General features: G+C 33.7%; 1 protein-coding gene across 1 annotated transcript in view; it reads left to right on the top strand.

Annotated features, from left to right (window-relative positions):
* Positions 1 to 2,521: 2,521 nt before the first annotated feature.
* The window catches only part of LOC106460050 (beta-amyloid-like protein), a 24,878-nt gene continuing 14,719 nt past the window's right edge, over positions 2,522 to 12,680 (top strand). The window contains exons 1-2 of the mRNA XM_013919737.2: positions 2,522 to 2,736; positions 4,602 to 4,784. Of these exons, the coding sequence (XP_013775191.1) occupies positions 2,665 to 2,736; positions 4,602 to 4,784 (255 nt within the window). The 5' untranslated portion in view covers positions 2,522 to 2,664. The remainder of the gene's footprint in view (positions 2,737 to 4,601; positions 4,785 to 12,680) is intronic.

Below are 12,680 nucleotides of genomic sequence, written 5' to 3'. Positions count from 1 at the left end.
AAGCATTGGCCAAATGGTTAGATTTTCTTTATAGAACTTTTAATCATATCTTTGTATTTTCAGGATTTATTACTCTGTATTTGAATTTGTTTGTTACTTGTGTCTCCGTTTAAGTACTTTGGTATAGTCCTTAGTTTTCTTGTTTTTTAATTTTTAAACGAGGGCAAAATTGCGCTAGCCGTCCTTAATTTTAAAGTGATAAATTTGATGGAAGGAAGCTAGTCAGTATTATCAGTTGCCAACTCTTGTGTTTTTCTAGTAAGATCGAATAATGGGATTTGATCATCACTCTTATAATGCACTCACTGCCCCAATGTGCGAAGCATGATTTATTTTTGGGCATTAACGAGATGCGAACCACGGAACCTCATCCCACGATTATAAGAACCTCATTTTTTTTAAAAATCTGTAACAGGTTCTTTACGTTTTCTATTTGTATTTGAAGAAGGCAGATAAATGATTGTGTGATTAAACATATAGACATCATAACTTCTAATGACAAATTTAACACCACCAACATTCATCAGCGTATATAAAAGAGTTGATTAATTTTGGAAGGGTGTGAAAATTCCTTCAACTGTTTCATTTTATTGAAATAAGATTAATAATCAAGCCCCATAGCAACAACTTGATCGTCGTTAATTTTAAGAAAAAAGTTGGAGTAGAGTGTGAATATTTGAACGCAGAAATCACAAATAGAATATTAAAACTTCTATAAGAAACATTAACACCAATTTCAGTGTTTGTATTTTATGGCTCAGTTAAAAACTTAAATTACCGTATATTATTCAGAAGTAAATGCATTTGAAAGAGAAATGAACTTAAAAAGCTCTCGGCCCAAAACTCAATTAATGTAATAACATTCATCCTTATTTTGTTGTTAATTTCTTTTCTTCACCAGTACGTGAATTTCAGTGAAGAAAAGTTGATGTAGATGCCTAACTTATTATTTGATTCGCTATTCCCGCTACATAGATTAGACCTTCATATCGTTATGACAGCGGAGGCCACGTGAATCTAGTAACACGCCACGCGCTTCTACAACGTTCATGAAGCGTCGGGAGACTACTAGATATGGGGTAGTCTTGTATATATAAGACCGGCCAAGAAGCGACGGGAACGATGTAACAATGTGTAATTGAACTGCGGACAGAGTATTGTTGAGTTGAGCACGTGAGACGTTCGTTGTGAATTATAGCGTTTTTTATAGCGAGACTGTGGAAATTAAGTGTATTGCAAAGTTGTATTCAGAAAGAATAAACCAGTTTTACTTAAGAAAGGACTTGTGTCGCTAAAGTTTCGTCGCAACGAAATTTACGGAAAATTAACTAACGAACGGAGGCGTAACAATATAAAATTTTCTTTACAGAATTTCACGTTTTGGTGAAGAAAACAAATGAAAAAATAAATAAATAACCAGTTAGTATATTGAGTAATAGTGGATAATTGTCACATGTTATCCAATCACCTAAAGTAATTTAGATTATTAATAATGAGTAGAGGACTACACATCTTAATCAAACATTCGCCTTTGTCAACTTATAATGTTATCTCTATTATTTTTCTTTTGTTCTAATAAATATAAATTTCATAACATTTTATCTTGTTTTAGTTCAAATAGATCTTTATATTACACATATCACATGATCAAATTTTAAGTAGCATTAAACAATAATTTATATCATCTTATTTACTACAAGGTTGGCCCTTTTGTAGTGTTCTGGATTTCAGAACTGACAAAGCTGGTTCAAATCCGTGAGATACCACGAACTATTCCTTGCGCTTTAAGACGTAAGTACGTTATAAGAGAGACAGACAATCCATTAATTAGCGCTGATGATGGATGATAGTGTATTGCTGATCGAATGCCTTTCCTTTGGTCAAGAGTTCAAAATTAACGGCGGCAGCTGACAGACTTAGTAGTTTTGCCGTACTTTATTTTTTCAGTTCATTAATGATAATAATGGGGACATGTATTACCGAAGGGCTGAAATTATTTAAATACTATTCCTTTGAAAATTGTAAAATCATAATATTTGTGTCACCAGTAAAGTTTTAGTTGCTCGCGACAATTTACCACCAATAGTCTGTGCCTTCTATGATGTCTATGGTTTGTGATATGGACTATTCACACTCATTTAAAATCAATTTGGTGGCATCACGAATGACTGCAATCTCTATAGTTTGACGTCAACCTGTGCGCGTGCTGTCAATAATAATGTAGGAGAAAGACAAATTAAAGATATGAACTGAAGGGAACGATTTTTATCTATCTATGGTCTTTATAAATTAAAATTAATTATTATTTTGCATTTAATTTTAGTGGTGTATTCCTTACAAAGAAAAATAATCAATATATATATATATATGTGTGTGTGTGTGTTTGTTTGTGTCTGTGCCAGCATCGGTAAGCGCATGCTCACTTTCTCGTTTCTAATCCTTCTTTCTTAAGGTCACTGTGATTGGCTTTAATGTCACATTTAATAGTTTGTAAGCCAATTGCTAGGACGATAACTTAACTCTGTAGTAAAAAGGCTGCGATCACTGGAGGATCATGGGAAATAAAAGTGTTTTGTCATAGAAGGAGAAGGGGTGTGTTAACTAGAATTTTATCGAAAGGTTTTACAAGTTTTACTAAAAGTGTTGAAAATACTTAATGTAAGAATGAAAAGCTATATCGTTTTTGCGTTATTCTTGATAGCATCATTATCTAGAGACAGTGTTGGATATGTGGAGGTTGGTATTCTTTCAAAAATATAAATGTTTTTTCACATGTGCATATAATAATGGGCCCTATATTAATAAGTTAGTAGTTAGTCCCACCAAAGCTAGCTTGTTCTCAGTAGTAGGATTAAACTTAACCTACAAAATTGTAAGTTGGGGGTTGCCAAGGTGTACCAACCGAAAGACCTTGTTCATTGTTTTGCAGCTGTTCATTCGAGGCCATCATGAAGGATAACAGCGTAGCTAATCTGTTCACATTTAAGAATTTAATAATTAAACCTGATTTTTACACTATTTCAGAGTTTAGACTTAAGTTAAAATTAGTGGTTATTACAAGTACTGCAGAGTATTTGTAATTTTTCCATTTGTCAGATGAACATTAAGCTTTATCACACTGTGTGATGTTTTGGTTATTTGCGACCCTGTGTTAGGTACAAGTTATTCTTAATCAGTATAGAACTTATAAATAAGAATTAACCCTAACCTTATGAGCTTAGAACCTCAATTTCTCTCTGCCCTAGCCCGTGAAATTAAAGTTTAAGTATATGAAGCTTAGTTTTATTCTTTCAGTTTGCCCTCATATAGGGATACTGATGAGGGGTGGATTTGGCTTCACATTTATTTTTTAAAATTGGATTGTGAATAGTAGGATTTACTCAACTAATAAGTAATACATCTTTCATACTTATTGTAAATCCCATTACCTAAATTTCAGTCTTAGGATCTGCATGCATCAGTTTTGCCATGTACATAATCTAGACTAGAGCATAAAATTATGAATTTAATCAACCATCTATGCAGTACAAGTTGTTTAGATTCAATTGGCTTTTGAATTTGGAAAATGTCTTATTGCTCATACTGACATGATTATACTTATTAATCTCATTCATTTTCACATTCTGTAATTTGTAATTGTATGTTTTATATCTTTGTATTATTTCATTTTTGATATTTTTATAAATAATATTTATCATGCTGATTTAACATCTTGCAGCAGCAGCAATTGAAACAGTTATTCTTCGAAAGATGTTTTTTTTACTTATTAGGATTATTAAAAACAAAACCTGTTTAAAAAAAGCAATTGTTATTTCTATTGCTAAACACATTTTTTTCTGTAATATTTGAAAAATCTTGCACTTGTAATTCTATTCATAATCTTTGACAGAGGATAAGAATTTTGTAAAACAATCTTCTCTTCCCTTTTGAATTCTCTGCTAAAGCTATAAAATATCTTAGAAATGTAGAATTAAGTAACACCTTGGTGAAGCTGGGAAAAGAATAACTGTACAGTATTTGATATAGAAGTTAAGGAATTGAAAACTGGTTCAATAATTGTTTGCATTTACTCATTTTGTCTTTCTTTTCACTATTAATATCATTATATTCATAGCATTAAATTGTAGTTTTAACAATGCTTTTTAACTGTCATTCCTAATATTCTGGCTATCATTTTATTTTAAGTATGACAGCCATCTGTTTTGAATCAATGGACTTGCAAAGAAAATTTTTAATTGTTATATGTGTGACAGCAGTAGGGAATTCAAAAATATTTTTCTTATCATGTAAATAATAAATAAATGGTCTTTCCCTGTGTTTATATAAAATATGGTAATTTGAGAAATTCCAGAGTTAAATAACATTGAGGCTTACGTTCTGCTTCTGTAATTTTCTAAATTTGGCAAGATCTTCAACATTCTACATGCATACTGGATGGAATAAAATGATAAAGTATTATGATTATGAGATCAAGCAGAGTATGAAGGAAGGTAGTCTGTTCACTTTTTATATTGCCTCTAAGTGTGTTTGTCTAAGATTTATAGATGTCTGAATTCTGTGTTTTTACTAATGCTCTTATTGTTGTCTAAAATGTTTTCTAGGCTGTTGCTGGAAACATAGATGCTTCCCTAAATCATTTTCAACCTATGGTAGCCATACTTTGTGGTCATGGAAAAATTCACAGGAAGTATCTTAGTGAAAACCTTCGATGGGTTACCAGCAAAGGTGACCAGAAAGGATTTTGTACTAAGGACAAACTTGAAGTTCTAGAATATTGTCGCAAGGTAATAATGTAAAACAATTCAGTGTTACAGTTATTGAAGATAAAATTTTCTCTTTATATTTTTGTTAATGTAAAACAGATTTATATGTAAAAAATAATATTTTAATTTTTTACAAAAAGAAGTATTTGTTAACATTCTTTTGTGTTAGAATTATGTAGCAGGTTTTGACAATAGCATTTGGTTATTTGACATTGTACAACCAAAAGTTAGATCATTGACACCAATATAAATGTCAGCTGTTTTACTATGAGAAAAATATGTTGTAAAAGGTGCTGAAATTTGTTTATATACAAGTTTACTTTGCTTTGTTTGACTGACATTTGAATTTGTAAGGGAGATTATACTTTAATGAACCAAAAATATTTGTAATGCTTGGCACATTACCCTTACAGTCTTGCATAAGTATTATCTATATATCTTGTTGGTTTTATGAGAAATATGAAGCAAAAAACATTGTAAGTTAAATATTTTTACAATAGCATGATCACTAGGGTGATCCTTATTTTTGAAGTTTTGATTTACAACACTTTCACCTCCTTGTTTTGTTTTAGCATATAAAAAGTAATTCACACCAAATTTTATCATATTGAATAACATTTAGAGGTTGCTCTAGGTAGTAGTTGAAATGCTACCTTGTAGCTTGCATTATATCTGAATATTCTAGAATGTTTAAGAATATTCTAAATAATTATGGAAGGTTCTAGATTTTTCTGGAATGTTCTAGCATATTTTTATGGAATATTCTGCAATATTATGGAACATTCCAGACTATTCCACATTATTCAGAATGTTCAAGAACATTCCATATATAAGTAATTCATGAAATAATTTTTTTACTTCTAGAATATTCTGTATGAAACTATAGTAGTTTCTAGGTCAGCCAACCTAGAGATGATTATTAGGAGCTTCTTGAACTAGCCATAACTTTTCTTGGTAGGATCCCTCTTCCTAGAGTGCGAGTTATAGCACCTAGAACACTGCATGATGGATAGTCAAGGCATTATATGACCTAAAGATCTGGATGTTTATGGGACAGTTTTTAGCTCACTGTACATATGGAAAGAAGACTCTGTGACACGTGAATCTTTGTATGAGTTTATCTTAGGGCATGGTTCACAGCTTCTTATGCCATTTCTGCTCCTCTTCTCACAATGATTTTAACTTCCTATAATGTCTTGTTAAGTATAAGAAAGTAAATTATGACCTTTCATAATCTGCCTATCAGATATTTGCTGGACATCTATGGCATCTCTGTGAGAAATTCATTGGTTTGGAATTTTTTGATTCTGCTGTATCTGCAGAGACAAAAGCAATGATAAAAGCACTAAATGAAAAGGAAGACATGGATGAACCTCCAAAATATTAGGAACTCTGAGAATATGTCAATTGAAGATTTTTGTTGCAAAGAACACAACAAACTTCTTAAGGTGCCTCAAAATTCCATATCACTTCTTGGATCATGACCCCGAATCATGGGAGCTCAGAAAAGTTTAAAGGGAGGCACAACAGACAATTTAACACTTGAATGTGGTAAATGACAATGACGGAAGGGGTGTGACCCTTATGAAGTCGTATGATGCCATCATAACAAATAAAGGAGAACAGAAACAATTCCTACTTCAAGTGGTGCAGAATCACAGAAGATGCTTTCTCATCAGCAGGAAGGAAACAATGCAAAAGTGACTAACCATACCAAAATCATATAACTGTAATTATACTATTGAGCATGCAATAAAATAATATTACACTTTAAATAAATCATTTATAATCCATAAATATGTTGTATATCACACAGTACATACAATACCAGGCCACTGCAATATAGAAATTCAACCTCTAAATATGGTCCAAAATGGATGAAATTTGACATTTAATATTTTTTGTACATTGGAACAAAATTAGGGGATGAGAGCTTTAGAATTTTTAACCTGAAATTTTACTTGCAAATAAGAACCACTCAAATGATCACTGACAGTTAGAAAGTAGAACAGTGGATTCATTCCAAAATATATCCATGAAATGTTATTCTGTGAGTGGTTCTTATGTTAAGAGCTTTAAGTTGTTTTAACTGCAAGTTACTGTAAAATGTCACCATACAACAGTGTTACCACATTCAGTTTCTCATGATGAATTTGAATTGTAGTATGCATTAAATGTAAATTTATTGGAGATCCTGTATGTTTTTTAAGTGGTATGTTTGAATTGTGAAATAAAGTTCGAAATAGATCCAAATATAAAAGATAAAAGTGTAATCCTTGTTAAAATTACACCTAAATGGATTACAAATATGCTGAAAAACTTTAAAATGTTGATTGATATGGTGAACTGTTTAATTTTTATTCTATATCTATATTGGTATGAGAAGTACAATTAGTTGAGTTAGAAATTAACCAGCTAGCTTAGAGTGTAATTTGCAAAAATTGAGTTATTTTTAATGTTTATATTTAAATTTCCATATTAGTTAATAAGAAAATTAAAAAATGACATCACTGAAGTCATGATACATACAAGCACAAACATGAAACAGTAGAATTTAGAGTAAGGCATTTTACTTAATAATAATTAAAAATTAAAGTATTGTTCTTCTTATTTGAAAATTAATTCCAAAACGTACATGCCTCCACTGACACTTATAGCTATTTCTTGATCTTCATCTTTGCCATCTAGACATATTGTTCGCTTGCTCCAGTCTTTATATCCCACTCGACTGCCTTCAGCAGTATCTAATTTGCAAAACTTTACACCGGCCCTCACATGCCCTCTATGCAGGTACTGTATATAAGCACTGTATGTCGACAGTATAATAATTTTTTTCTCGACAAAGCTCTTGTGCTAAGAGTTATGTTTTGTGGTTAACATTTTCTTATGAAGCATTTTGACAGTAATCTGATGTTGATGTTTTTTCCAATTCCTGATATTATGTTGGTTTTCTTTTGCAATTTAAAAAAACAAAATAAAATAAAAATGCGGGTATGGATTCCTATGTAATGGTATCTGGCACCGGGGTTAACCAGACCATGTCCAATCCTCCTTTGTTTTCTGGTGGTAGTCGGCAGTTGGGGTGGGTGGTCCACTCTTGGTGGAGGCTGTCCGTAACCTGATTCAGAATGGTGCCAGTGGCATCGGTGTCTACCCATTCAGAAGGTCTCTCCCGTCTTTTTGTGGTGACCAAGAACACTAGAAATTGGCATCTTCTCATCAGTCAGTCTCGACTCGATCTCTTCCTACAGCCTCGTTTCATCATGGAATTTTTTCTTCAACTTCAATGGCACTTTACACCTGATCTTTGGATGACCAAGTTTGATGTTACAGATGCCTACCTTCACATCCCCATAGCACAGTCTTTTCTTCTATTTCTACATTTTTTGCACGAGGACCAGATGTAGCAGGTCCAAGCTCTCCCATTTGGACTTGCTTCAGCACCATGTGTTTTCTGCCGAGTAGTACGGCATTTGAGCAGCATCTTCATTTTATGGGTCTGTGCACACATTGTTATTTGGAAGATTGACTTCTTTTGGCACCAACCTGTCACATTGCTGCACTACATCTACAGATTCTCCTTTCCAATGCCAGAAGGGCACACTTTATATCACGTTGGAAAAATCCATTCTCTCAACTTTCTCCCCTCGGACTTCACATTAGGGAAGGGATTGTCAGGCATTTGCTTATATCACCTTCTCCCACTGCATGGATAGTTCTGTCTGTTTTGGGGACTTGGGCTTCCATAGAATCCCTCATACCATTGGATCAGGCCATATGAGATCCCTTCAGTGATCATTTCATGGCAAGTGGCTCATGCATTCTGATCCTTTGGATCACACAGTCTCTTTGCTTGAACAATTTACAGATCTCAAGTGGTGACTAGACAGGAACAACACAAATATCAGGGTCTGGATGCCACCTCCTTGTGTGGAAATTCATCTCTTCATGGATGGGATACTTTTCTTCTGGGGTAGGCATTCCGGGGGTATTTGGACTGACTACGAATCTACCCTGCATATCAATGTTCTTGAACTTCTTGCAGTATATCTAGCGATGATTCCAGGTCTTCCTCTCTTGCATGACAAAATGGTCATGATTTATTCTGACTACTCCACAGTGGTTTCATATCTTTCTCATCAGGGAAGTTCTCATTCTTGAGGTCTTGGTTTTCGGGCTTTGGATCATCTTTTTCGTCTCGTTTCAATGACATCCATCTTTTAGCCTGTCATGTGCTAAGGGTTATGATTTTGATAGCAGATCACCTTTCTCGACCCCATCAGATTCTTCCACCAGCCTGGATGTTTCATCAGGTGGTCTTTCAATGGATTTGTTCTCAGTTTGGCTCTCCAATAATTGACACCTTTGCAACCCATTGGAATGCTAGCCTACAGTTCTAGTCTCCAATTTCACATCCACAAGCTCTGGTGATAGATGCTTTCAGTCAAGACTGGACAGGATTCCATTTGTATGTCTTTCCTTCTATTCATCTCTTACCCAGACTCTTGTCTATGATTCATTTCACCCGATGTTGGGTTCTCTTGTCAGCACCTTTTTGGCCTGCTCAGACATGGTTTTCTCTTCTTCAGTTGCTCCAGGAATGTTTACCACTACCTCTTCATTCATCTTTGTTGAGACAACCTTCAACACCTGGAGGTTTAACGACTCCAGCTTCATGCATGGAAGTTATGCAGTCCTTGCTTGACCATAGGGGTTTAAATTCTACAGTTTCCATTTATTTGACTATATTCTTCATCAACCTACTATAGCAGTCTATCAATGAAAATGGACTACATATTGTCAGTGGTGTCTTCGGTGAACCTTCAACCCACTTCATCCAACAGTTTCCATAGTTTCAAGTTTTTTGTCATGGATTTTTGAAAGGTTTGGCTTCTACCTTGCATTATATACAACATCCTTCACTGCTTCCTTTTGCTCTTCTACGTATATAAAGGTTTTTGATTCATGTGCTATCTCGTTTTATGATTCTTCCATATTCTTCATCCCAAAAAAACATTTCAATTGCCTAATTGGAACTTTAGAGTTGTTTTTTCATGCATTATCATTTTATCCCTTCATACCTATGGCCTCCTGTTCTTTGTATCACCTTTCCTTCAAGATATATTTCTATTGTTAGCTTCTGGACGCAGCTGTTCTGATTTATTTGCTATCCCTGTTGAGCAGACTCTATCTTTCCACCTATTTTTGCTCTATCCAGACAGATCCTTCCTACTGAACACTCACTGCCAGAGAAGGGAATAAATTATTTTTTCGTATTCTTTTTCCAGGCATTTCACATCTTTAGAATCTATCATACCCAGATCGTTTGTGTCCAGTCAGAGCACTTAGATGCTCTGTGGCTTGTACGGAACTGTTCAGAGGCCCTATGCACTGGTTTTATATTTAGTGGGATCCTGCAGTGTCCCTGGATTTATCACTCATTGCATTAACCAGGGGACTTTGGGAGTTGATTCCTATAGTCTATTCTGGGTTATCTGTTGTAGATCGGGATATACTCTACACTAATTCTCACCTGAATTGGCATTTATCAATATCATTGTCTGCCCGTCTAAATTGTTCTCTGGGGGATATTTTGCAAGCCAGTATGTGGATTTCTCCCAACAGTTTTCTTTTCTAGGGTATTTTCTTCTTGTATTTTTTTCAATTCTGCACTAGCAACCTTTATATCGGTTCATGGTTGCAACAGGCTCTGTCAAGCTGAGGTGTTCCACAAGACCATCTAGACAAAATTCTGGATGGTAGTGTTATCTCACAATACATATCCAATGGACCGCTACTCATGTACTATCATGAGTAATACTAAAGGGGATTTTGCCAGTCCCTGCTGATCTTAGAGCTGAATCAGTCGAAATCGGTTTGCTTTTAAAACTTGGGGAATGTGGTTCACATGTTGCACTGGCTCCGGAGACCTCTTCCTCAAGACTCACCACCGCACACATGTCCCCCTACTGCATCTAGTGGAGCTAGGGAGTCCTTACCACACCCAGTTCTCAGTCACTGGGGTGGTGGACAGAGGATTTTCCTTTGGAGTGTTGAGTTTTCTCCACTCTCAGAGAAGAAAGCAAAGTTGGAGACCCTCTTACCTGGGTCCCTGGAAGTTTTCCCCAGATGTCGGTAGGAGCCTGCTCATAAAACTGCTCCAGATTTGATGCTATCTGGTGGGGGTGTGCTTTGACCCTCTTATGAACACTGTCAGGTCTTAGGTTATTTATGCAGGGGGTCCACTATTGCCTCGTAAATCTGAATGCAATGAGGTCCCATCTTAGTTTATTTGTAGATAGTATTAAGTACAGTATTATTTAGTCCTAACTAAGCTAATGTAAAAAATGTACACTGTAAGTGTTAATTCATCACTCTGTCGAACTTAGGCCTAACATTAGTTAAAGTTTTATAAAGTACAACCTTAAATACAAGTAGACTTACATATTTTGGTGTCTGTGATTACATTTCGTTTGTATTATTTTACAAATCTTGTATTTAAAGAAATACTGTTGCAATATGATACTAATTTGACAGCAAATGTTTTGCAGGTCTCTGCTACTTTATATTAATAACTTGACATTTAGAACATTTAACTTTTGAAAATCTGTTTTAACCCTTTCGAGATGGGTCACAGGTGAAAGGCCATGTCATCTCGTTTGTTGACTCACATTTAAAATTTTATTGAACTACTGTTTCATGAATTTATGTTAATAAGTTTGGTATCAAACTGTAGATTATAAATCAAATTTTAGAACTATATATTACTCAGTTTGTCAATCTAAAAGTAAATATTAAAAAAACACAAACACTGATTTTTATGTGTCACATGGTATGTTTAATGCAGTACTAGTTCAAATTAGATGCTTGTGAAGTCAAAATACTAAGTCTATAGTTACATACGAATTAGAAACTCAAATTACAGATATTGACAAGCTGGAATATAAAATAAGAAGGTCTTATCTTTTCTATTTGCTCACTTAATAAACCAAAGACAGTTGCACCCTGCTCACATCTTCCATTTTTGGAAACGCTCCCTTATATACAATTACTTTTTTATATATGACATGAATAATCAATCAGAAGCTTAGAATGTCTCCCTAGTGGTTTTCTCAGCCTTTTTAATGCATCTAGCACCATTTCTTTTGAAGTAAGGTTTCAATGATGTAGGTTGTGTCTTTAGTCTGCTCGAAATTTCATACTTTTTTTACAGCTTAGTTACTAAGTTTGATAAATTATAGTAGAATTCTATGGTATTGATGTAGTAATTTATGATTTTTTAGTTATTCAAATGTATATATATAAAACCTAAAAAAAATATTTTGTTTCATATCCTCCACGTGCAAAATTTTTAAAGGGTTAGCAACCTACGTGAAGCAGTAACCAAGTACAAATGTCATAACTAGAAGAGATAATTTTTTTACTTCTTTATTTACTGTTCTATGTTTTAGAAATTTAACTAAGAACTTGTTTCAAAATATCAATAATCTATATACATATATAATGTATAATAATTGAAATGTGACTGTATTTTACAAAATAGTAGTTGACTAAAACATGGCCAAGACAAGTTACTTTGTACAGACCAAAGGTCACCTTTATATTATCTGATATGGTAACATGAGTGTACATGTAACTTCTGGCTGAAATGTCAATATAATAAAACTAATAAATATATATAAATGTATAATGTTATGAGATTTAAGCTATTTCGTCTAAACATTTATGTTTTTGTGTTATAATTTGTGTTCATTCTAGAATGAAAGAGGCATAATTTATGTTTTTTCCAAATTTTTTATGGTGGTTGTGAGATATGTCAAATCTACTGAATCCGTGCATAGATTAATTACTGAAAATAACATAAAATATAAAGCTTTTTACTTAAGAATGTTTGATAACTATCCAGATATTATAAAG

This window comes from Limulus polyphemus, unplaced genomic scaffold (assembly GCF_000517525.1).
Source record: "Limulus polyphemus unplaced genomic scaffold, Limulus_polyphemus-2.1.2 Scaffold698, whole genome shotgun sequence".
Classification (NCBI taxonomy): Eukaryota; Metazoa; Arthropoda; class Merostomata; order Xiphosura; family Limulidae; genus Limulus; species Limulus polyphemus.
This window is presented reverse-complemented; position numbering and strand designations above follow the sequence as displayed.